This window comes from Felis catus, chromosome A2, assembly GCF_018350175.1.
Source record: "Felis catus isolate Fca126 chromosome A2, F.catus_Fca126_mat1.0, whole genome shotgun sequence".
Classification (NCBI taxonomy): domain Eukaryota; kingdom Metazoa; phylum Chordata; class Mammalia; order Carnivora; family Felidae; genus Felis; species Felis catus.
In genome coordinates this window covers 163,344,655-163,369,165 of record NC_058369.1, presented here as the reverse complement: position 1 = coordinate 163,369,165, position 24,511 = coordinate 163,344,655, and the positions used below count along the sequence as shown (strand labels likewise).

Below are 24,511 nucleotides of genomic sequence, written 5' to 3'. Positions count from 1 at the left end.
CACGCTTCTAGATTTAACCAAGCCAGGAACGTTAAGAGGCCAACAGTTTGGGGAACATGATAGTCTTGGCACTTGGAGTTAGGGGCCCTGGGCTCTAGTCCCGGATCCAGGCTCTACCAAAGTAGAGATTATTGTTAATAATACTTTTTGAATAAACACAGCAGATAAACTCGAGGAGCAAAGTAACAGTTGGTGTTTATTGAGCACTCGCCATGTGCCAGGCATGCTCGCGGGCACTTAACGTGGATCACATTTGGTCCTCACAGCCGCCCTGGCAGACAGGTACCATGACCATACCCGCTTTAGAGATGAAGACACCGAGGCCCCCGAATTTAGGGAACGGGCTCAAGGTTGCACTGTTAATGGGAAGAGGCAGGATTTGCACCACGGCCCCCGGCCCAGGGCCCATGCTTCCAACCACTGCGCGGCCCCCACCCACCTCTGTGTCCGCACTCCACCCCCAGACACCTTAGTCCCGGCCCCAGGAGAGGAGTTAGACTGGCTCATGGCGTCGCCTTCCCAGAATGGAAGGCTCTAGGACTGTAGTTCTGCTCTTTTCAAGCAGACGAGAGTGGTGTCTCTCTCTCTCTCTCTCTCTCTCTCTCTCTCTCCCTCTCTCTCCTACTTCAGATTTTTGATTGCCCCCGGCTGAAGTTTTCTGAGATTCCCCAGCGCCTCACAGCTCTGCTGTTGCCCCCTGACCCAATTGTCATCAACCACGTCATCAGGTGAGGCCCCAGCTTGCTCCTCAGCCCAGGGAGTCATTGCCGTCCTGCCCTCCCTCTCCCCACCCCCACCCCCCGCCAGTCTGCCCCTGGGGCCCCTGGCCTCTGTGGCAGCAGCACGGACACCAAGGCCTGGACTTCCCTGGCAGCGTGGACCCGTCGGACCAGAAGAAGACGGCGTGCTATGACATTGATGTGGAGGTGGAGGAGCCCCTGAAGGGACAGATGAGCAGCTTCCTTCTGTCCACGGCCAACCAGCAGGAGATCAGCGCTCTGGACAGTAAGGTGGGGCCCGAGCCCAGAGCTGGAGTGGGACATTAACCCAGAAATGACAAAATACAGACAACAGACGAGAGCATAGGCCCATGGAGAGATTGGGGGGGGGGGGGGCACGTGGCCCTCCCCTCGCTACTCGGAGCTCTGCCCATCCCCCATTCTCTGGGGCTGCAGAGGCGTCAGGGACCTGAGGGACTGTCCTTCAAAGGGATGCAGCAAATCCCCCCCCCTTCCCGCCTCCCCCACATCCCCATGGCCAGGTGAAAGCGTCTGTCTTTCTACCTGCAGATCCATGAGACGATTGAGTCCATAAACCAGCTCAAGATCCAGAGGGACTTCATGCTAAGCTTCTCCAGAGACCCCAAAGGCTACATCCAAGACCTGCTCCGCTCCCAGAGCCGGGACCTCAAGGTGAAGGGGACTCAGGGAGCGCTGGATGGAAGACAAGCATATTGGGAAGACAATAAATGTTGTCACACGCGGGCCGGAGGGGGTCCGGGCTCAGGGCTGACCCTGTCGCTTCCTCCCAGGTGATGACGGACGTGGCAGGCAACCCTGAGGAGGAGCGCCGGGCTGAGTTTTACCACCAGCCCTGGTCCCAGGAAGCCGTCAGCCGCTATTTCTACTGCAAGGTGTGGAGGGGCCCGTGTCCCTCAGGCCTCCCCCTCACTGCAAGAGAAGTCCCGCTTCTCAGCCACTTCTACCAACCCCCTCACCACAGAGCCCTCCCTGCTCCCAAAGGCTCTTCCAGGGTGGCTGGGTGGCTGGGACTGTCCTGTCACTCACCAGCAACAGCGTAACCTGCCAGTATTCTTATTTCTCTAAAGATCCAGCAGCGCCGGCAGGAGCTGGAGCAGTCGCTGGTCGTGCGCACCACCTAGGAGCCCCTGCGGAGGAGCAGGAGCACCAGGAGCACCGCTGAGGGCCTCTGGGCCGGGCCTGCCCCGCCCCCGGGCTCTGCCATCGCCCCTCTGACGCCTTCCGGGTGAGGCAGGGGAATGATTAAAGCTCATGCATCTGAGAGCAGCCTCGTGTGTCATTGGCAACCGGGGAGGAAGGACAAGGGGGAAGGCGGCGGGTCCCTCTGGGAAGCCTCCCTACCCCCTCCCTCAGATTCTCCTCCTGACTCCATTTCCCCTAGACCTAAAAACAGTTTGGCAGAAGACACTTTTAATAACGTTTTCTTATTAAAAAAAAAAAAAAAAATACAGCAACAAGCTCTCCATCTGTCCGTCCATCTTGCCTTGCCCTTCCCGGGGCTGCGGCAGAGAGGGGAACTCCACGGAGGGGCCGGGCCCGGGGCGCGCTAGGTGCTGTTGGCCTGCTCCTGCTCGAACAGAGCCATGGCGAGCTGGGCGCGGCCCCCCAGCCCCTCCAGGTTGCTGAGGCGGCAGCGGTGATAGAGCTCCTCGCTGAGCCGGGGGCTGCAGTCTCGCAGGGAGAACTTCTGCACCAGCCCTGGCTCCACGGCCCGGAAGAGGTGGAGCCCTGAGAACCGGAGGAAAACATCCATCACCTCCAGCCCCTCCAGGGCTTCCTCCTCTTCCTGGCCTGCCAGTTCCCCGGCCAGGCGGGCTCGGGCCGCCAGGTAGTCGGCGTTGTAGAAGCAACCCTCCGCGGAAGCCTGCCGGTCAAACCTGCCTCCTACGGGAGCCCCCCGGGAAGGGTCGGCACCGGGAGGGGATGGGGGGTCGGGGCCAGCCCCCGGGGGCCCCGCGGGAGATCTCTGTGGTGCCAGGGCAGGGTTGAACTCCTGGAAATGCACTGGGAAGAAGGCCTGCCAGCCGGAGATAGCATTCATGCGGCAGCGGTTGAGGACTTCGGGCCCCGGCCTGGTCCACACGGTGGTGAGGAAGAAAAGCGTGTCCACGGGGTGCTTCTTAGAGACCACGTCCATGAGCCGCACCTGGGAAGGGGCCTCCGCGCGCACAGCAAGCCAGGCCAGCCTCGTCCCGGGGTGCCGCCGCTCTAACTCGGCCGCCGCGGCCTTCACCCCGAGAAATGGGTCCGGGGCCCCCCGGCCACCGTCCCGAGGTCCGTAGACCAGCAACAGGGTGAGCAGCGCGTGCTCTCGCGGCTCCAGAACACTGGCTGCAAAGGCCTCGAGGAAAGCGAGGGCGGCGGCAGCTTCGGCCACCGGGAGTGGCAGCACCAGCTGCACGCGGGTGGCCTCGGTGACGTAGGGCATGGGCAGGATTTCCACCCGGCTCAGGGGCCGCAGCAGGCTGACCCTGCGGGCCAGGGCCCGCCGGTGCCCGCGCTGCGTCACGGCCTCCAGCAGCAGGTCCAGGGTGTACTCCATGCCCCGCGCCGGGTCGAAGCGCCGGTACCCGTTGAGCAGCCGCTGCTTCTGGAAGCGCAGGCGGGGCTGATAGCGCCGATTCAGCTGCTCCAGGGCCGTCTCCACGGCGTCACCCACGTCCGCCCTGCTCGCCCCCTGCAGCGGGCACTTGGGGGACCCATCTGCGCAGGAGAAGGTATGCTGCTCCGTGAAGTAGTCCCAGCCCAGCACCTCAAATCGAGAGTGTGGGGTGAAAGGGGCCGGGAGCCCGATGGGCCAGCTCAGCCCTGCCTCGCCCTCGGGGGTCAGCACGGTCAGGTTCTGGATCTGAGCCTAGGGTGGGAGGGATGCACAGTTAGTGCTCTCTAGGTCGTCAGAACCCAGCCAGGTTCCAGCGTCCTGGCTTTGGAGCTCTGTCCTGACTCTGCCAACACTTAGTGAGGTGCCCCCTTGGCTAACCGCTCAATTCCTCGTTCTTTCCATCCTTGTCTGTGAAACGCAGAAAGCATAGGGATCATAACGCACCTTACACAGCTGCTGTGAGAAGGAAGCGGTGGGAAATGTGCTTTTGCAGAGATTAAAGCTCGCAGCCTTTCTCTCCAGGCCCAGAGTACGTCCTCTTCGTAATAGAACCTTGGCTTTCACCTGTATGCCACCTCTGACACCCCCCACTCCCCACGATCAACTGGAGGGTTCTTCCACATCTACCCTTGGGCTTTTGAAGGACAGTGCTAGAGATTTAGGGCTTCCTGGGCTTCCGCTCCTCCGGTGGAGAGGCACAACTGGAGAGAAGCTGAAGTGATCGTGTCTAAGTGCTATACTGAGCCCTGCTCCTCATAGTTCGCCTGCAAACACTTTTAACCACATCCAAGTCGAACCAGGGGCTTATCTCACGAGTGACCTGGGTCCCCGAGGGTCTCTTCTCCTTGGAGTTGTTTCACGCTTCCACCCCGCCAGCCTCCCCTCTCACTCAGCTGCCCGCTCACTGTGACCCCGGACGCCTGAAGCACCCCCTGACCTCCAGCCGTGGGCCCGGGCTCACCTGCAGTTGCTCTATTTCGCTGTACGCCCGCTCCAGCTCCAGAGCGCTGAAGCGTTTATGGAGCCTGTACATGAGGGTTCCCTCGGAGACAGGGTGCACTGCGAAGGCACTCAGGAAAGCTGAGCTCCCCTCCTTCTCAGGGTCCCTATTTTTGGCCAGCTCAAAGGAACGATACTGCTGCCCCTAAAGGGACCAATCAGACCAATCAGTGCCACACACGGAGGGCTGCCCATCCCAACCACGCTTAACCGAACTCAGCATGCATGCTTTTTACCGCCGCCATCATGACGGAGAGCAGGAGCTCATTCCGGTGTTCCCTGAAACTTGGCCTTAGTCTTGCTACTGGATTCGGGAAAAAAGAATGTTAGGTAGGCAATTAAAGAAGGACCCCACTGCTTCCAGGGAACGAAAGGCATGAGCCAGCAAGGACTCCCACTACTCTGGTTTACTGTACTCCCCGTGACAGTGGCCATCTCTAGGACATTCCCAGATCGTTTACGACTGTGCATGTGTCAGAGGAGGGGGCGAAGGGCGGGGGGGGGGGGTGGCGATGGGAGGAGCTGGCGAGCAGGGGCACCTTTCTACCTTGCTCAGAGGGTCCCCGGCAAGATGCCACCTTTGATGGCCCCGGGGTTCTAGCCAGGGTCGGCGGCTAGGAAGGACAAAACCCCAAGGTGCTGCTGGGAAGGAGCCAGCCGCAGCCACCCCGGAGACCAATCGCTCAGCCACTACCAACTGTCAGGGGCCAAGATTGACTCGAAAGGGCTGTCACCTGGTGCTGCGAGACACAGCCGATGCCTAGAGAGTCGATGAGGCAGCGGCCGAGCCACTCATCGGGACGGGCACTGAGAATGTCTCCTCGGCAGCCATCCAGATGTGGCCGCAATCGGAGCAGGAGACTCCGTGACAACAGGTAGCCAAAGCCCCCATGGCAGTACCGAGCCTGCTCGCCGGCGCCGATAAACTCCTCCGCTCGGCCCAAGTACAGGTCTTGGTTGATGCTGAGGTGGCCAGCAAGGGCTGCCAGGCGGGGGGCCTGGACATACGTGTCATCCTGCATGATGAAGAACCAGTCGTAGTCGGCCCCAAAGTGTGTGTGAAGGTGGCGCAGGGTCTCTGACATGAGCCAGGCCGGCCGTTCGTCCCCGTGAGATACCACCTGCATGCCCGCAGGAGTCCGGGCCCCCCGCTGCCCCGTGAAGTACAATAATCGAGGGAAGTGGTGGGCCACCGTGCGGTTGACGGCCACAGCCAGAGTGGACAGGGTGGCCCGGGAAGTCAGGACAGCCACCAGCAACCGCTCCCGAGAGCCCAGCTCCGTCTGGATGTACCGAGTCCTGCGGAGGGACCAGCATGCCAGGGGTCAACTCCTTATATCTTTAGGAGCCCAGTCTGCCCAGCATACACATCCCTCTAGTAATGAGTGGGTTGGGGTTGAGAAAAGAGGAGAGACACCTCCTCACTAACATTAATGAGCTACTACAGTGATTGTTCGCTGACACTGGAATTCATTTGGGGATGGGTCTAAGGATGGATTAGATGGTTAGACGTGATTCCTGCCCCGTTTAAAAAACATCCAACACTAACTTAACACCAATGAGTGAGACCTTCTTAGACCTGAGAAGGGAAAAATAGAAACAATCATGATGGGTAATAAGGCAAACAATTGCTCTGGGAGCCTAACAGTGATTAACCAGCGAAGGCAGAGACAAGGACTTAGAGCAGCGCTCAAGTGGGGTCTGGGGGCTACGTACACACATAGCTCTCACCTGAGCACCTTCTTGTAGGGCTTGTTGGGATCCCTGTAGTAAGGGACAATCCGGGGTTTGAAGTCTTCATCACTTTGGTCGAGTCCAGTTCTGGAGTCTGGATTATGTGGCACTCCTGGTTCCCCCACGGCCTCTACACAGGGATCTTCTCCCTCACCCTGGATCCAGGAAACCCGCAAGAGGCTCAGGCTGCACCCCAGAGACAGCCCGAGGATGAGGGGCAGCGCTGGTCGCAGCAGAGCCAACAGGGAACTCAGGCGCATGGTGGCAGGCCCTGCCACGTGCATGCCCCAGAGGGGACCGCCTCAAGGATCAATCAGTAGGTTGATGGGTGTCGGGCCAGTAGTAGGCCTATGGTTTTATCCAGGAAGCCTGGGGTCAATGAGGTCAATGACACAGCAAGGTTGCCAGGCCTGCTGCCAGGCCCAGCATCCCCAGGAAGCATATGCCTGGGCTTCAGTCCTCAAGGTGCCGGATTTAACCCTTCGTCTAAATGGCAGTAAGTATTAGAGTCGATTTCACCCACTAATGTGCTTATGGTCTGTCTTCCAGAATGACGAGGAAACAAAACTCAATCCTGCCAAATCTAACCCAGAAAGAAGGACTACATGCATCTGTAGACCGGATCTAAGTGGAGACAGCAGAAGCGAGTAAAGAAGGGGCTGGGGCCAAGGGCATGCTCCATCAAAATAACAGCCCCAACTCCAACAGCCTGCGTCGGTAGGCCTTTGTCAAAGGGCCCCTGGCTGGGGGCACGTTGCTCACTCAATGTACCAAAGGGGGTGCCGACTAGCTATTGAAGGCGAGCCCAAGGGAAGGGTTGAGGGCCTCTCCCTACCCTACTCCTGAGCATTACGGAAACACACAGCTAGAGTAACCCCTCCTCCCAGTTGGGAGTGGTCAGGAGCCACTGGCATGGTGCACAGTTCTGCCCACCCAAGTGAGGTGGACAGATACGGTGAATCAGCACCGAGAGCCTCTCAGAGGAGCACAATGGCTGATAGAGCCATTTTGCAGGGCATCCTTCTCTGAATCCTAGCTGCTGAGAGGCTGGTGCTGCCCACCTTCCTCTGTGAAGAGACGACGAGCAAATGACGGTGACTCTGGCTGTGTAAGAGCAATTCGGTGTCTGGTTTTACCAGGGCCCCAGGGCCCCAAGCCAAACCAAAGTGGGGAGGCGAGAAGCTAGAGACAACACACGGCTCCTGCAAAAGCAAACGGAGGCTCGGCCGGCTTGGGAAGTGACCTCTGCCAAGGACCAGACCCCCTGCTCTATCTGCTTCTCAGCGATCAGAGACCAGCTCCAGCCCTGGAAAGAAGGCCCAAAGCGAGTTTTAGCTGTTAGTCTCCAAACAGAAATAAAACCGGCTGCGTCACGGAACTGTCGAGGAGGGGCTGGGGGACTCGGCTGGGTTTGTTCCGGCGGAGGCAATGCAGGTTCGCGGCTGGGAACGGAGGGCAAAGACCCCGTTACCAGGCCCGTCGGCGGGGCAAAGGCCCTGCCTGCGCCAGCGGACGAAGGAGAGCAGGCACACCCCGAGGCCCGACGGGGGAGGCCCTGCAGCAGGGCCGGGGGGGAGGCGGAGGACCGGTAAAGGCGGCCCAGGTGTGGTCCACGCGGCCAGGACCGTCCTGGGGGGAGCAGGGACGAGGGCGCGGGAGTGGGACCTGCTCCTGTCCTCGGAAGCGGCGCCCCTGTGGCCCCCGCAGGGGGAAGGGCGGGGAAGGGGGAACAAACCCCAGTGCCCAACCGAGGCGCCGGCTCCGCCGCTGCAGCCGCTGCCACCTCACAGCCCGGCCCGCGCCTTCCTCTTCCGCTCGCCGTCAGTCCCGGTCTCTATGGTGACCGCATCCGGTCGCTCGCTCCGCCTCCGCAGTCTCGGTGGTCTCCCCGCCCCACTCCTCGCAGTGCGCAGCCGCGGTGCGGGTGACGTGTCCGCCCGGCCAGGCACCCGCCCCCAAGAGCTAGCGTGCGTTCTACGGACGCTGATACGAGTGGCCTGGAAGGTGCCCCACGTCTTCAACCTCCACTGTTACCTGCCTTGGGGGAAAAAATGCCCTCCTCCTCCTCCATGGGCGCGCCCCTGCCTCCTCCTCGACTTCTCCCCGTTGTTACAGAAATGTTTGTTGTCTGCCTACTAAGTTGCAGGCCGTCGTTGTAAGTACGGAGCGAACCAGCGGTGGAGAGGTGGGCGTGGTCCCTGCCCTCAGGGAGCTGAGAGTTGAGACCGGCATGACACACACACTGTCGTACCGAAAATAGGCGCTTCGGTACAAATCTCAACCTGGCACAGGTACCATTGCAGAAAGTAGAGCCCAGTGGAAAAGCCTGACAAAAGGAATTAAATTAGACTGGGAGTTCGGGAACGCTGAGGTCCAAAGAGTCAGTGTGTTACCCAGACAAAAAGTGGAGAGTTTTCTGGGCAAAGAGCAGAGCGCACAGGCGCTGAAAGAGGAAAGCTAGTACCCTAGAGAAGAACTGGGGAGGCCAGCGCCAGGGGAGGCCGTAGGGCAGGCAAGGCCTTCAAAGGACCACCGCGGGTTCCCAACCAGGATGGAACATTCCTAATAGGCAATTTGCAGGTGGACGGGGACAATCTTGTCATATGATTTGGCGGGGGGGGGGGGGGGGGGGGGTTGGGGAGCCAAGAATGCTAGGTATCCCAGGGGCACCTGGGTGGCTCAGTTGGTTGAGTCTCTGACTTGGGCTCAGGTCATGATCTCAGGGCTCGTGAGTTCGAGCCCCACATGGGGCTCTGTGCTGACAGCTCAGAGCTTGGAGTCTGCTTCAGATTCTGTGTCTTCCTCTCTCTCTGCCCCTCCCCTGCTCACTCTCTTTCTCAAAAATAAATAAAAACTTTAAAAATTAAAAAAAAAAAGAGTGCTAGATATGCTGCACGTTGTAGGGCAGTGTCATGCATGACTCATCTGTCCCACACAGCTTTCAAATGTCCTTCTAAAGATTCATGTAAGTGAAAAAAAAAAAAAAGTTATAATTAATCCTTGAGCCTGTGTTTTATATTAGAAACAAAGTGATTTTGCAGGGTTGTAACGTGCTGAATTTTCAAGCAATGTAACTATCACGTAAATAGAAGCTAGTACTTTGTTTCATTCAGAAATTTACTAAGCGTTACTATTTTGGAGGGGCGCCTGGGTGGTTCAGTTCCTTAAGCATCCGACTTCAGCTCAGGTCCTGAGCTCCAGGCTGGTCAGCTTGAGCTCCACGTTGGGCTCTGTGCTGACAGCTCAGAGCCTGGAGCCTGCTTCCGATTCTGTGTCTCCCTCTCTCTGCCCCTCCCCCCACTTTCAAAAATAAATAAAACATTAAAAAATGTTTTTAAAAAGTTACAGTTTTGGAGAACTATATCACAGTAACATCACTCATGGTGTTCTGTCTGCATTTGTACTGTCACATTCAAGGTGATCCTATGTACAGGTACAAATATATGACTATGTTTTCTAGCATACTGAAATAACAATTATTGGAAAGGATTTCCTTTTCTTTCTTCCGTTATGGTGAAGCACCTGGGCGGCTCAGTCAGTTTAGCGTCGGACTCTTGGTTTCGGCTCAGGTCATGATCTCTGTTTATGGGTTCGAACCCCTCATCAGGCTCTGTGCTGACAGTGAGCAGCCTGCTTGAGATGCTCTCTCCCCCTCTGTCTCTCTGTCCCTCCCACACACACTCTCTCTCTTTCCCTTCCTCTCAACATAAATAAATAAAAACTTTTTAAAAAAAAGTTTGCTATTAAAAGGCAACATTGGGGCTGGTAGAGTTAAGGACCACCATTCTAGGAAATACATAAAATAGGAGTTACCAGCATTTGTTATCCTTTACTGTTTTCAGTTTTCTCCTCAAGTAGTCCGCAATTTGATCTCCCCTGAACAACTGACACTTAATAGATGGTAAGTGAATGATTTGTTAGAATAGACTCTGGGAAGCAGAGTAGGGATGCTCACCTTGAAGCTGGAAAATACAGATTCCAGACCAGTGTTGTCCAACGGAAATATAATGTGAACCGTATATGTAGTTTTGAATTTTCTAGCAGTCACTTTTAAAAAAGCAAAAAGAAGTGACATTAATTTTAATAATATATATTATTAAATAGATCAAAATATTATTTCAACCTGTAATCAATATAACAAATTGAGATATTTTACATTTGTTTTCACATGCAATCTTTCTGGTTTTATTTTTAATTCCAGTATAACTAACATTTATTGTTATATGAGTCTCAGGTGTGCAAAATAGTGATTTAACAATTGTATACGTTACTCAGTACTCATTATAAGTGTACTCTTAATCTCCATCACCTATTTCACTCACCCCTGCACCCCTCTCCCCTCTGAATACCATCAGTTTGTTCTCTGTAGTTGAGTCTGTTTTTTGTTTGTCTCTTTTTTTTTCTTTGATCATTTGTTTCTCAAATTCCACACGAGTGAAATCATGTGCTATGCTGTGTCTTTCTCTGACTTACTTGCTTCAGTTAACATTATATCCTCTAGCTCCATCCATGTTGTTGCAAATGGCAAGATTTCATTCTTTTTTTAATTTTTTTTAATGTTTATTTATTTTTGAGACAGAGCGTAAATGGGGGAGGGTCAGAGAGAGGGAGACACAGAATCGGAAGCAGGCTCCAGGCTCTGAGCTGTCAGCACAGAGCCCGACGCGGGGCTCGCACTCACGAACCGTGAGATCATGACCTGAGCCGAAGTCGGAGGCTCAACCGACTGAACCACCCAGGCGCCCCAAGATTTCATTCTTTTTATGGCTGAGTAATATTCCACTGTGTGTGTGTGTGTGTGTGTGTGTGTGTGTGTGTGTGTGTGTACACATATCACATTTTCTTTACCCATCCATTTATCAATGGGTACTTGGCATTGCTTCCATAACTTGGCTATTGTAAATAATGTTGCAGTAAACATAGAGGTGCATGTATCTTTTCAAATTAGGGTTTTCATTTTCCTTAGGTAAATACCCAATAGTGGAATTATTAAATCATATGGTAATTCTATTTCTAATGTTTTGAGGAACCTCCATACTGTTTTCCAGAGTGGCTGCACCAGTTTGCATTGCCATCAACAGTGCATGAGGATCCCTTTTTCTCCACATCCTCACCAACATTTGTTGTTTTTTATCCTTTTGATTTTAGGCATTCTGACAAATGGGAGGTGATATCGCATTGTGGTTTTGATTTGAATTTCCCTGATGATTAGCGATGTTAAGCATCTTTTCATGTGTCTGCTGGCCATTTTCTTTGCGAAAATATCTGCTCGTGTCTTCTGCCCATTTTTAAAATTGGATTTGGGGTTTTTTTGGTGTTGAGTTTTGTAAGTTCTTTATATATTTTGGACACTAACCCCTTATTGGATATATCATTTACAAATATCTTCTCTCATTCGGTGGGTTGTCTTTTGTTTTGTTTATGGTTTCCTTTGCTGTGCAGAATCTTTTTATTTTGATATAGTCTCAATTGTTTAGTTTTGCTTTTTCTTTCTCTTGCTGAAAGAGACCTATCCAGAGAAATGTTTCTATGGCTAATGTCAAAGAGATTACTGCCTATGTTTTCTTCTAGGAATTTTATGGTTTCAGGTCTTACATTTAGGTCTTTAACCCATTTTGAGTTTATTTTTGTGTATAGTTTAAGAAAGTGGTCCTTCTCCTCCCCCTCCCCCTCCCCCTCCTTTTTTTATGTAGCTTTCCACTTTTCCCAACACCATTTGTTGGAGACAGTCTTTTCCCCACTGCATATCCTTGCCTCCTTTGTATCCACGCACGCTCTTTGAAATTAATGATCATTTTACACTTATAGAACATCTCAATTCAGACTAGTCACATTTCAAGTGCTCCATAGCTACACGTGGCTACTGTCTAACACATTGAACAACATAGTTCCAGACCCTTCTCAGTTACTAAGTTTCTAGGTAGTTCTGGATGAGATATTTCCTTCGTTGGGTCTCAGTTTCTTCATAGTTTATTTTTTTAATTTTTTTAAGCAGGCTCTACACCCAATATGGAGTTTGAACTCATGACCTCAAGATCAAGAGTTGCACATTCCATAAACAGAGCCAGCACGTACCCCTGTTTCTTCATATTTTAGAGAGAGTCTGACCAAATGTTTTTGCTTCCAGCACTGACCTTCCGTGATATTTCATCCTTGGCAGTTCTTCTTTTCTCCTCTCTACCCACATCTCTCTCTGACTCTCCCTCCCATTTTCCCAATTTCCCCCCACCCATCCCCAGGTCTGTTCCCTGAAAGAGATCCAGCCCTTCCATGGGAATGGCAGAACTCCTCCTAAGTGGCCAATAATTTTTCTAAGCCACTCTTGCTGTGCCGGGGGAGACTCTGCCCAGCAACTGTTGATAATGGGAAATCATGGATGTGATTGGTTGCTATGCAGGTGGCTTCAGAGAAGTAGCTAGTTTGTCTTTCTCTGGCCAGCCTAAGCCATTTTACAAAGCTGAATTTCTGGGACCAGAAGATTCCAGCCTTAAATCCTGGTACTGTCTCCTACCAGCAGTGTTGTTTTATTAACAGCTCTGTGCTTTCATTTCTAATCTGCAAAATGGTAATAATACCCACCTCAGAATTAATTGGGGGGATTAAATGGGATAGCATAGATGTAAGAGCATAATAAATGTTAGTTCTCTGTAACCTCTAACCTGCTTGTAACCACGTGTTTTAATGAGGCTGGGAGGGGGAGGCATATGGTCAACAGTGCTCCCAGGAGGCTAGGTGCTTGGATGAATGATTTTATGTGATCCACAACCATATATAATTTCTTTGCTCCATAAAGAAAGGCTTTGCAGTCAGTTAACTATTGTCTATATTCTTTACCTAAAACAATGTTCTCGCCCATAGTAGGTGTTTAATATTTGTTAAATATATTAAATAAATATCTAGTGCATACTTAGGTAAGGATTCTACTAGTAGCAGAGTTCAGCTAGCAGAACTCCAGCTAAGTAATAATTAGCCAATTAACAAAAATTAAACTCTAATCTAACAACTGTATGAGGTAAGTACTATCATCATTCCTATTTTACAGAGGAGGGTGTATTTTGCCCCAGGTCACACGCTGTAAATGATAGAGGAGAGGTCTGAATGAAGGCAGTCTGCCCCCAGAATTCATGGTCTTAGTTATGCTATGTCAAGTGAGCCCCACCTACATACTCGAACAGCATGCATAAGTCACTTCTTTTATGGCACTTATCACCTGAATGTCATGGACTGTTTACTCTTTAAATATTTTTTAAGTGTATATTTATTTTGAGAGAGAGAGATCGATAGAGCTCGTGCACCAGGGAGGGGCAGAGGGAAAGAATCCTAAGCAGGCTATGTGCTGACAGCACAGAGCCAGACATGGGGCTCAATCTCACAAACTACGAGATCATGACCTCAGCCAAAATCAAGAGTCCAACGCTTAACCAGCTGAGCCACCGAGGCACCCATTTACTCTTTCAATGTTCCTTCTTAATCGTGAGCTCCCTGAGGTCAGGGAATAACCTGTTTCCATTGCAACTCCAGCATCTAGCTCTGAGCCTAACACACAGTGGGCACTTAATTGGTGGAGGGTCTTGCAGAAAAAGCTATGCTCAAAGGCATGAAGGTATGAAATGGCAAGGCTTACTTCAAATACAAGTAGATTCTACTGAAGCATCAAGTTTGAAGAGGAAAACTAGTTCTCTGGAGAGAGGAGTGAGTTTTTTTGTTTTTGTTTTTTAACTCGGGTAGGGCAATTTGGAGAATGTGCTCCAAAGGAGTAAAAGCTTCATTTTGCCTCCCTCCAGCTGTGTCACTGATGGTGAAGCACCGCTGCTCAGAAGCCTGGAGAAGTAACAGGGTCAGTCACAAAGGGCCTGCCTTGTATTTGAGGCTACAAATTTGGGGGTTACAATGTAGGTGAGAAGTCTGAGGGATTTTAAACAGTAAGACTCAAAAGAAAACTAACGGGCAAGGTTACACGTCTAACCAATGATACCGCTGAACTCAGGAAATGGGTCTTTTTTTTTTTTTTCTAACTTCAGAGCTCTTACCACCAGACTTACACGGCTCTGATGGGAATCTAACAATTCTAGAGAGTGTAGGCTAAGCGGCCAACGTTCAGGAAGAACGTTCGGCACCTTCTAAAAGTTTGGCTAACACTAGACCAGCCTCTAAGATCTCAGTTCCAAAAAACGAGGACGCCTTTCTTTCAGGGATTTCTGTTCTTCGCATCATCTTCGTAGTGATGCGCCTCCTATTCGGGCCGCGTCTTCCCAGCCGCTTCACTCTTCCTCCTTCTCCCTCCACCTCCCTCCTCTTCTCTCCCATTGTTTCGACCCACTCCCGCCTGATGCCTGCTGGGAAGTGTAGTCCGTCGCCCTGCTGTTTGGGCCGGCTGTGCGGCCCTAAGAGCTCAGTGCCTCCACAGAACTCGACAGATTTTCGAGAGGTGGGGTAAAGCCTGGAAGGCCCAGCCCCTTACCGGAGGAGCAGTCTGGGAGTTGCAGTTTCCAGGGCCCGAAGCGGGCAGGCTGGCTGCGGGTTCCCGGACACTAATCCCGCTCCCCCTCCCCCCGCCGGCCTCGCGCCGCCTGATGACATCACGCGGGCCGGGGAGGCCCCTGCCACAGGCGGTAGTTCTCGAGGAGGGGTCTCCCCCCCGGCCGCCGCGACTGGAGAACAACACTTCCCAGGATCCTGCGCGGCGGCGCGCCGACAGCCGCGCGATGCCGTGATTGGCTGGTGAGCCGGCCGCACGCGGCGGAGCCCGAGGAGCAGCTCTGTTGCGACAGAGGCCGAGCGGCGAGGCCCAGTGAGTTGGGGGAAGGGGCGCCGGGGGGAGGGTGCCGGCCGGTGAGGCGGGGGAGGGAAGGAGAGAAGGAGGAGGGACGGGGTCGAGATGGAGGAGGCTGCGAAGGAGAAGAAAGGGCCGAGGGAGAGACGCTGACGGGCGGGGGCCGGGGGAGGTTCAGGGGATGGTGAGTGAGGAGACCCTGAGGGGACTCACGAGGGGAAGCCGAGCGCGTCCCGGGAAGAAGCTGGGCCCGACGGCTAGGTGGTGTGGAGGGGGGAACGACGGAGAGGAGGCCTGAGGCGGACGGGAGGAGGAAGCCCGGCAAAGCGAGGCGGCCGGCCGGAGCGCGGAGCGCCAAGTTGTGGGGAAACCGGAGACGGGGATCTCTGCCGCGGGGGCAGAGCCTGGTCCTTGACTGGAGGCCGTGAAAGGAGGAGCGTTTCCAGAGCGAGGCAGCCCGTGGGGATTGGTGGACGGAGCCTGAGGGAAGAGATGTTAAGATTAGAAGAGCGGCCGGGGACCAGAATTGGCTTGGGAGACCCCGGCAAAATGGGGAGCGGCGAGGCATGGGCGGAGCTGGGGCTCGGCAGCTCGATGGGAAAATTCCCGAGCGGGATGGGGCAGGGCCCAGGCATTCCGTCGCCAGTTGAGACTTTTGGGGCTGTTTGCCTCCCTGCAGGCTCCCTAAGAACAGTTTCGTACCCCCTGTGGTTCATCACCATGCCCTCTGACCTGGCCAAGAAGAAGGCGGCCAAAAAGAAGGAAGCTGCCAAAGCGCGACAGCGGCCCAGGAAGGGCCACGAAGAGAACGGAGACTCTGTCACAGAACCACAGGTGGCAGAGGAGAAAAATGAGGCCAATGGCCGAGAGGCCACAGGTGAATGGAGGGAGAGGTGGGCTCCTGGGATGGATGGATGGATGGATGGATGGATGGATGGATGGATGGATCCCCACGCCCGAGCCAGAGTCCTGACGCTGGCGGCCCTGGAGGATAAGTCTGGTGCCGCAGAACTTGTCACAGTGAACCGAACCAATTAGAGTGGCAGCTGGTGCCTTCTAGTTGTTGATCAGGGAGGCTGGACACGAGGTTCTCACGTAGCTAGTGGCAAACACATCTATGGGTGTTGTGCTGCCTTGCTGCTCCGGGCGCTGCACTGGGAGCAGGAGGTCATTTCCTTGCCCCTTTCTCAGTTTCCTGCATTTGTGCACACGGTGGTCAGTGCGCCAGGTTCTTTGCCACGTTGTACCTCTGTCCTTCCAGGGGTAGTGACTGTCCCAAGAGAGAAACGTAGCAACTGTTTCATGGAGTTTTCCTAGCAAAGAGATGCTTTCCTGTTGTTTATATTTGGGGAAATATTTATGGAGCACCTCTCAAGTGCTGGGCACCGCGCTCCGTGCCGACGCAGGATGAACCATCTGCTGACTTACGGTCCAGCTAAGGAAACGTGGCAGTGTGTGATACAGAATTTTCCAGGCCCTTGACCGTCTGTTCCCAGCCTCCTTTTCTGTCCCTCTGAAGATTCCCTGAACAGACCCGCTCCATCCGGACTGTTACTGTCCCTTCACTAGTCACATTTTTGTCCCTTTACACTAAACTTCTAATGCCACGATTTTTGTGCGAGTAGCTACATTTGACATTTTTCTTAGGGCCTAGCTCAGGATAGCAAAACCTTTCCCCCATCAAACCTGACCTTTAAAGTAGTACCATTCACTATACCCCCATGCTGTCTTAATGGTGTTACTTTTTTTTTTTTTTTAACGTCTATTTATTTTTGAGACAGAGAGAGACAGAGCATGAACAGGGGAGGGGCAGAGAGAGAGGGAGACACAGAATCTGAAATGGGCTCCAGGCTCTGAGCCGTCAGCACAGAGCCCGACGCGGGGCTTGAACTCACGGACCGTGAGATCATGACCCGAGCCGAAGTCGGAAGCTTAACCGACTGAGCCATGCAGGTGCCCCAATGGTGTTACTTTTTATGTTGTCTCTTGTGTTTCTTTACATTGTTTAGTCTTTGAGTGCAGAGACCATGTGTCCTGGGTGATAGGACTAACCTTGCAGACTGAGATACTATGTAAATGTTTGAAGAGGAGAGCGGAATTACTAATACAAGTCATAACAGATAGGAATTCAGAAAAGGGGGAGTTAAAAGTGATTGAGAGAGAGCTGAGTGGTAGGAATTGTCTCCAAAATAAGAATTATGGGAGAAAGCTGGTTCAGTAAGGTCAGGCCATGGGGAAATTTTATTCCTGGCTGGAGTAGTGGGGGATTGCCAAGTTGAGAATAACGGGAGTGTGGATGAGCAGGCTGAGTTGTGACCTCTATTTTAGAGAGGCTCGGTCCTGTCTAGGCCCTCAGGAACCACGGTTAAGCAATGTCTGTCATCAGCTCTATAGGTATGTCATCAGTTATTCTGGCTGAATTGGAAAGGTGGCAAAGTGAATCCCTCTTGAGACTATTGTCCACTGTTCTCATCACAGATGTCTTGTTTACCTTTCTTTGCTCCTTGGAAAATGGGATTTTTCAGGGAACCCAGCTGTGGAATCCCCATCTCAGTAATAGATCTTTGGTTTTTTTTTTTTTTTACCTTGCTTCCTCAGGGAGCTACTGTTCTGAAATGTGACCTTTGTTTTCTTTCCAGCCCTCTCAAAACTTTTTTCTGTCTTTCAGTTTTTCAATTTTTTATTAGCATGAGTGGAGGAGAGGGGTAGAGGAAGGGAGAGAGAGAGTATCTTAAGTAGGTTCCATGTTCAGCACAGAACCCAATGTGGGGCTCGATCCCACGACCCTGGGATCGTGACCTGAGCCGAAATCAAGGGTCAGATGCTCAACCGACTGAGCCACCCAGGCGCCCCTCAAAACATTTCTTATTGCCAGGGACCTGTGTCATTTCTGCTTCCTCTCCCAAGATTGGGTCCTCTCTCCTGAGTTTGAGATTACGTGATGCTACAGGTTACCGTTCTCCAACCTTTACTGATGGCCACTGCCACACAGTCTTCCTTAGGTAGTAAGGTATGGAAAGATCGAGATGTGTATCAAAGAAAGTGACTTTTGACAGATTAACCTTCTTTAGAATGTGAGACTCGTCAAGACAGGCACTGGAGTTCAGCTGGTCCTCTTGTTGGGGAGTAAGTAGAAAGAGACTTCTTGTGAAGTCTACGATATTCTCCGTGATGAAGTTTCTTTCAAAATCCCTTTTCCATTTATTCAGTGCTGTTCATTTGTCTTTAAGTGACAAGTGTTTTCTGGGATGCTGTAGGCCAGGAAAATGAGGTCTGTTTAAGTCTCCTTCTTTTTTTTTTTTTTTTTTTAATTTTTTTAATGTTTATTTATTTTTGAGACAGAGAGACAGAGCATGAACAGCGGAGGGTCAGACAGAGAGGGAGACACAGAATCTGAAGCAGGCTCCAGGCTCCGAGCTGTCAGCACAGAGCCCGACGCGGGGCTCGAACTCACAGACCGTGAGATCATGACCCGAGCCGAAGTCGGACGCTCAACCGACTGAGCCACCCAGGCGCCCCATGTTTAAGTCTCCTTCTTTTGAAGCTTAGGAGATGACTTAGGTCATAGATGCTGTCAACTTGAAGAGATCAAGAGAAAATGGTATATTAGCTTTCCCTTAGTTTTGATCTTCCTCTTGCCTGAGCAGACGGAGATCTAGACTAGGGGTCGGCAAACTTTCTGTAAAGATCCAGATAATAAATATTTGTAGCTTCGTGAGCTATATGGTTTCTGTTGCAGCTGTTCAGTTCTGCCATTGTAGTGAAAGCAGCCTTAGACACTATGTAAATGATGAGTGTGGCTGTGTTTCAATAGAACTTTATAAAGACATGCTGTTGGCCAAATCTGGCCAGCCTTTTTTTTTTTAACCTCCATCCCAACCCCAAGCTAAGAATGGCTTTCTACATTTTTAAAGTGGTTACATTTCACATATCTTGATTTGGCCACTTGGCTCATAAACCCTAAAATATTTAGCATCTGGCCCTTCACGAAAAAGTTTACCAACTCCTGATCTAGATCATAAACTTCTTCCTACTCTGTCTTCTCAGCATCCGGAATAGGGATTGGCAAGAATCGGAGTTGTGGGAAGTCTGGTAACTCAACCGTGTAGAAAAGAGACTGAAAATTCCTTCATGCGAGTCAAAACAAAAACTTTGATCTCCATTCAAAAAGTACTCATCAAGCACTTATTTCTAACACGGTACCCAGAGCTGCGGACAGAGTGCCTGCCAGCTGTCTAGTGGGGCAGCCCCTGCCCAAGTGTTGGCTCCTTGAAGGCAGAGCAGGTTTAGCACCAGCTCGTAATCACCTCACAGGATGGGGTATTCAGGTATTCAGACCTGTGACTAACCACCACACACCCTCTCCCGTGGAGTTGCTCTCCCCCAGGAGACAGCTGTCTTCACCCCCTACCCTGTCTTTATTTTTCCTGTGGACAAGCACACATTCTTCTCATTCCAAGGATTCTGTGAAGTCACTAAGGGAACATAGGTAAGGGTAACAAAGACTAAAAAATCAGCAGATTCGCTGAGGAGGGCACCTGTTGGGATGAGCACTGGGTGTTGTATGGAAACCAATCTGACAATACATTCACACAAAAAAGTGAATAAACATTAAAATTTTAAAAAATCAGCACATTCTCATAGTAGTGGAACCTCATGTGTAGTTTCTGACTGTCTCCGTAAAACGTACATAAATTGCCTTACTCTTTTCGAAGAAGCTTACCGGGACTCCTTCCACCCCCATTTCTGTCCCACTTTCAGTAATACTTTATGGGCACTTTTCTTTATGGAAAGGTAGTATAGTGACATAGTTAAGGTCACCTGGTTCAAGTTCTGGCTCTGTCGCTAACTAGCCTTTTCGACCTTTGCTGTGTTACTTGGCTTTTTCACTTATAGAACCGGGATTGTCAGTGTGTATCTCCTACGTGTTGTAAGGATTAAGATAGATGGAGAACGATGGTGTAGCACAGAGTAAACTCAACATTTTTAGCCATTAATAGTGATAGTTCTTCCCAGGCTTAAGATGTAGTGATGCCTGAAAAACCACCAAGGCATAACAGCTCATGGTCAGTTTGCATCTTTTAAACCCTCCAGATTTGGGAGCGCCTGGTTTTCCCAGCCGTGGCTCTGCCTGTGTTGATCCCTTTGTGCATTTTCTCACACTGGTCCCTTCTGTGCTGCTCAGAAGTATATCTGGAGGCACCTGGGTGGCTCAGGTGGTTAAACATCTGACTCTTGATTTCAGCTTATGTCATGATCTCATGGTTCATGAATTCGAGCCCTGCATTTGGCTCTGAACTCGGGCTCTGCACTGACAGCGTGGATCCTGCTTGGGATTCTCTCTCCCTCTCTGCCCCTCCCTGCTTGGACACACATGTGTATTCTCTCTCTCTCTCTCTCTTTCTTTCTTTCTTTCTTTCTTTCTTTCTTTCTTTCTTTCTTTCTTTCTCTTTCTTTCTTTCTTTCTTTCTTTCTTTCTTTCTTTCTTTCTCTTTCTCTCTCTCTCTCTCTCTCTCTCTCTCTCAAATAAGTAAAAAACTTTGAGAAGTATATCTGGAGTATGGAATTCCAGTAGGTCATGGAATAAGAGAATGGCACTTCTGTAGTGTCTGCTTTTAGGTTTTAGGACTAATTCTTTAACACATACTTATGGAGGAAAATTGAGAGTTCTAGCCATTCCCCTCATGCGTTTATGTCATTTAAGAACAAGAGAAGTGGGCCCCTAAGTGGCTCGGTTGGTTGAGCAACTGACTTCGTCTCAGGTCATGATCTCGCATTTGTGAGTTCAAGCCCCACCTCAGGTTCTCTGCTGTCAGTGTGGAGCCCACTTCAGATCCTCTGTCTCCCTCTCTCTGCCCTCCCCTACTCGTGCTCGCTCGCTCTCTCTCTCTCTCTCTCTCAAAAATAAATATTTAAAAAAAAAAGAACAAGAGAGGTTAGAATTAAAAGAGCAAGCTGTGATTCTATTGAGCCTTTTGCTTATTATGGGCTATTTGCCTGTGTATGTGTATTTCCATTTCTTAAAAAAGCTGATATTTTGTTTTGTTATTGCCCTGCCTTGACACAATGTTTTTCTCTTTTGTGCTGTGATTTAATTGGTCGTGTTTATGGGAAGAAAATGCGAAAATGACATGATCTTAGGAAATCTGAAAAGGGGCCAGAAAATGTTGTCTAATATTTTCTATTTTTTTTGTATGTTCTCTTTAGGCCTGGCTTCCACATTTCAGCAATAGGTAGCTAAACAGAAATAAAGTCTGTTTTGCCGCTGGTCTTAGAAAAGTTAAAAAAAAAAAAAAAAAAAAAGAACAAGTTGTGAAGTAAGAAGTAGTCCGTGAAAGAAGGGTGTTAGGGCAGATCTGTACACTCTTGAAAGCTTGTGAAACATGTGAATCACCTCCACTCGATCTTGAACCAGGTCCTACAGGGCATGCCTTTTTCAGCATTTCGGGCTTGATATGACAACATTTGGTAACCTGAGTAAGGGGCAAAAGCTACAAATGCCCAAACAGGGACTTGAACCCTGGACCCTCAGTTTAAAAGTCGGATTCTCTACTGACTGAACTGTCTGAATGCTGTAGGACGTGACTTAGTGCGAGAGCAGGGTCTGTCTTATTCCCAAACTTCTCTTCTGTCTCCAGAAGTGGATTTGCTGACCAAGGAGCTAGAGGACTTTGAGATGAAGAAAGCTGCTGCTCGCGCTGTCACCGGTGTCCTTGCCTCTCACCCCAACAGTACTGATGCCCACATTATCAACCTCTCCCTCACCTTTCATGGTCAAGAGCTGCTCAGTGACACCAAACTGGAATTAAACTCAGGCCGTCGTTATGGCCTCATTGGCTTAAATGGAATTGGTGAGGCCCTTGGAAGGCGAGGTGGGAGGTGTCTCTCCTTGGCTCGTCTGTCACTCAGCAAGTATTTACTTAGCACCAGCTATATGCAAAGCAAGGAGTTTACAGTATGGGTGGGAGACCACATATGTCCAGGGAAAAGGAACTAGCAGTACAGAGCAGTGTGTGGTAAGTAACACGTGAGCAGTTACAGACAGTAGGTGCTGGAGAAGTGGGCGGGAGGGGCAGGAATGGTGGCGTGCGAGGCCGCTGTAGGCAAACTGACTTCACGCAGGAGGGGTGGGACAAGAATTGGAGGAAGGTTGGAAAGGTAGCCCGGGGGGGTGGGGGTGACTGGTAGTAGGATTTGAACAAATGAAAGGAAGGAAGGGAGGAAGGAAGGTGCTCCACAAAATGGTGAGGTCGTGGTTTGGCTGGAGCGGAGGAGCTGATGCAGGGGAATGACAGGCAGAACTGTGCCGAGTGTCCTCTGCCCACTCTCTGCTTGCCCTTCTCAGGAAAGTCCATGCTGCTCTCTGCTATTGGGAAACGGGAAGTGCCCATCCCCGAGCACATTGACATCTACCATCTGACTCGGGAAATGCCCCCTAGTGACAAGACACCCTTGCAGTGTGTGATGGAAGTCGACACGGAGCGGGCCATGCTGGAGAGGGAGGCTGAGCGGCTGGCTCACGAGGATGGTAGGGCTCCTGACTTGGGACGGGGGGTCGGGGGGTGGGCTTCCTCCCAGGAAAGGCCCGGGGAGCCTCACGAGCCATATGCCGCCCACAGCGGAGTGTGAGAAGCTCATGGAGCTCTACGAGCGACTGGAGGAGCTGGATGCCGACAAGGCGGAGATGAGGGCTTCGCGGATCTTGCATGGACTGGGTTTCACGCCTGCCATGCAGCGCAAGAAGCTGAAAGACTTCAGTGGGGGCTGGAGAATGAGGGTTGCCCTCGCCAGGTGAGTTCCTTTCTCCTTCTCTACCCTCTGTAGTTGCCCATTTCCTTCAGGGTTGGATGCTCACTCCAGTGGAACTGTGTAGAACAGAGGTCAGGGGTCAGTAAGTGCCAGACGAGACACGACATCAACAGTGTGAAGGAGGGGTGGTATGCGTGGGCTAAGGCGCGAGCCTCCTGGCTGAAGTGACTATTGTTGGATCTCTGGCACAGTGTTTAGGAATCCTAGGATCAGCCTTGGGTAAAATGGTAGACTGGGTCCATTTCTTCTTTCTTCCTGACTCCCATCCTATCCTTTTTTGTATTTCAGTCCTTCTAATTGTTGCTGCATAAAGATAAAATATTAGACAGCTGTTAAGCGATCTTTCCTTATCTCCCTGTGAGCTGGACCCAAAGTGAGTTTGTGTAGACCATCATTCCCCCAGCAGTCCCCCCAGAAAGTCCCCAGTTAAGTAGGTGGTTCCCTCACGCCACTGTTCTCTGCCAAGTGAATTGGTGACACTTGCTGCTTTAGCAAAGCTGCCTGCGTGTGCTTTGGAGCCGAGAGCAGTGGTTCCACGTGCAAGGATTAGCCACCTCCGTTCATCTAGGGAGCTGCAGAGGTACAGATTTCCTAGCCTCTTCTTCATATCTCTGTGGTTGGAATACTGGAATTTGGTGCCCAGAAATTTTATCTCTAAAAAGCTCTGCAGTGCGGTGACTGCAGATGTGGGAACCAGTGCTGTCCCCTTGCGTCTCCTGTCTTGAGATTCCATCTAAGAAAAGAACATTTTTTGCCCTCCTTGCTAAAGGCTGGCAACCCCATCGATTTAACTTGAATGCTATTTTGCTTTAGCAGTTTATCTCCTCTATCCTTTTGTCTTCCTGACGGTCACCAACTTCAGCGTGAAAGACCTGCAGACTCGTAAGGACTTTTACAACCTTATCTTCAAACTGCACCATCCCTCTGCTTCTCAGCCCTGTTTTCTGCCCTTTCATCTCAGCTCTTCAACTCTCGTTTCTCTCCTCATTCTCCCCTTTCCTCTCAGGTGTAGAACCTAGAATTGGTGTCAGGACTCAAGCCAGGCCCGACCAGGGTTGCAGGTAGCAGGCAAGTCCCCTCCTGTGTAGCGCCCATTAGACTGAAGGGGCTCTGTCTCCTCTCCTGTCCTTCAGAGCCCTCTTCATTCGGCCCTTCATGCTGCTGCTGGACGAGCCCACCAACCACCTGGACCTCGATGCTTGTGTGTGGTTGGAAGAAGAATTAAAGACGTAAGGGGGTAGGGATGGGGTTGGGAACGGGCAGGTCCTGAAGGGGGAGTTGAGCAATCTAAAGGAAATGGGTGCCCGGAAACCGCAGTGATGCTAAAGCAATGAGAAAATGAACTGACGCGAGGTCGGGTGAAGGCCAGATTGAAAAAGTAGTAAGCACCTTTAGGGGAGACCATTTGGTTTGATTCTTTTTTTTAGCCTGAAATGTGTGAAGTTTTTTAACTTTCTGGTTCTTCCATTTAAAATACGACACCTTTATTAAAGACCGTATTTTTCTCTTAACCGTATTTATATGCGTCATATAAAGAAAGGATTCCCACTTAAGATCATGATGCAGTAGCAAAGGAAACCTAGCTGATATGGCAAGGGTCCTTGTATGGCTGCAGCGCCGAATAACCCGGAATACTGTACCGACTCTGAGGGAAGGCTTTTAGCGGTCTCTGCGGTGACTGGTACCTTCTTTCAAAAAGAGGACTACAGTGATTTTTATTGCGCCTGTTCCAGTTCTTCCCACCCACAGTATTACACACGTTTATGGATATGTTTGTGTACATATGCTTGTTTTTACCATCATTGTTAAGCTACCATCTCCATTCTGCTGAAA

The 24,511-nt window shown here is 51.3% G+C and overlaps 3 protein-coding genes and 1 long non-coding RNA gene across 12 annotated transcripts in view; 2 read left to right on the top strand and 2 right to left on the bottom strand.

Annotated features, from left to right (window-relative positions):
• The window catches only part of SMARCD3 (SWI/SNF related, matrix associated, actin dependent regulator of chromatin, subfamily d, member 3), a 30,174-nt gene extending 28,152 nt beyond the window's left edge, over nt 1-2,022 (top strand). For all 7 annotated transcript variants that reach the window (XM_019826030.3, XM_019826032.3, XM_045053032.1 and 4 more), the window contains 5 exons: nt 631-728; nt 875-1,010; nt 1,290-1,412; nt 1,532-1,633; nt 1,829-2,022. In XM_019826030.3, the coding sequence (XP_019681589.1) occupies nt 631-728; nt 875-1,010; nt 1,290-1,412; nt 1,532-1,633; nt 1,829-1,882 (513 nt within the window). In that variant the 3' untranslated portion in view covers nt 1,883-2,022. The remainder of the gene's footprint in view (nt 1-630; nt 729-874; nt 1,011-1,289; nt 1,413-1,531; nt 1,634-1,828) is intronic.
• CHPF2 (chondroitin polymerizing factor 2) lies at nt 178-7,947 on the bottom strand. Of its 2 annotated transcripts, XM_045053031.1 has the most exons (6): nt 6,094-7,947; nt 5,097-5,661; nt 4,325-4,507; nt 1,788-3,615; nt 1,284-1,433; nt 178-1,029 (listed from the first exon to the last, which is right to left on the bottom strand). In XM_045053031.1, the coding sequence occupies exons 1-4, from the start codon at nt 6,378-6,380 to the stop codon at nt 2,308-2,310; spliced, it is 2,343 nt and encodes a 780-aa protein (XP_044908966.1). In that variant the 5' UTR covers nt 6,381-7,947; the 3' UTR covers nt 178-1,029; nt 1,284-1,433; nt 1,788-2,307. The 2 variants fall into 2 exon arrangements, with proteins under 2 accessions (XP_044908966.1, XP_003983279.1); XM_003983230.6 differs by having other exon boundaries at nt 1,284-3,615.
• A 1,877-nt stretch (nt 7,948-9,824) lies between these two features.
• Nucleotides 9,825-14,694, bottom strand: LOC123384091. The gene is made up of 2 exons (XR_006594691.1): nt 14,558-14,694; nt 9,825-10,143 (listed from the first exon to the last, which is right to left on the bottom strand). It is a non-coding gene; the product is annotated as an uncharacterized LOC123384091 (long non-coding RNA).
• A 60-nt stretch (nt 14,695-14,754) lies between these two features.
• ABCF2 (ATP binding cassette subfamily F member 2) overlaps nt 14,755-24,511 on the top strand; it is a 15,613-nt gene continuing 5,856 nt past the window's right edge. The window contains exons 1-6 of one of the 2 annotated variants that reach the window (XM_006929511.5): nt 14,755-14,887; nt 15,549-15,746; nt 21,508-21,720; nt 22,215-22,397; nt 22,489-22,660; nt 23,812-23,907. In XM_006929511.5, coding sequence (XP_006929573.2) covers nt 15,590-15,746; nt 21,508-21,720; nt 22,215-22,397; nt 22,489-22,660; nt 23,812-23,907 — 821 coding nt within the window. In that variant the 5' untranslated portion in view covers nt 14,755-14,887; nt 15,549-15,589. Of the gene's footprint in view, nt 14,888-14,916; nt 15,054-15,548; nt 15,747-21,507; nt 21,721-22,214; nt 22,398-22,488; nt 22,661-23,811; nt 23,908-24,511 lie in introns of those variants that run through there. The other variant, XM_006929512.5, reaches the window with a different exon arrangement.

Bases quoted from the DNA above. Each gene is read 5' to 3' on its own strand.
- CHPF2 (XM_003983230.6), bottom strand. From the start codon at position 6,380: ATGCACGTGGCAGGGCCTGCCACCATGCGCCTGAGTTCCCTGTTGGCT. The intron at 5,662-6,093 runs GTGAGAGCTATG...GTCCCTCCGCAG, and splicing joins CCCTACAAGAAGGTGCTCAG to GACTCGGTACATCCAGACGG. The intron at 3,616-4,324 runs GTGAGCCCGGGC...CTCCCACCCTAG, and splicing joins GCGAAATAGAGCAACTGCAG to GCTCAGATCCAGAACCTGAC.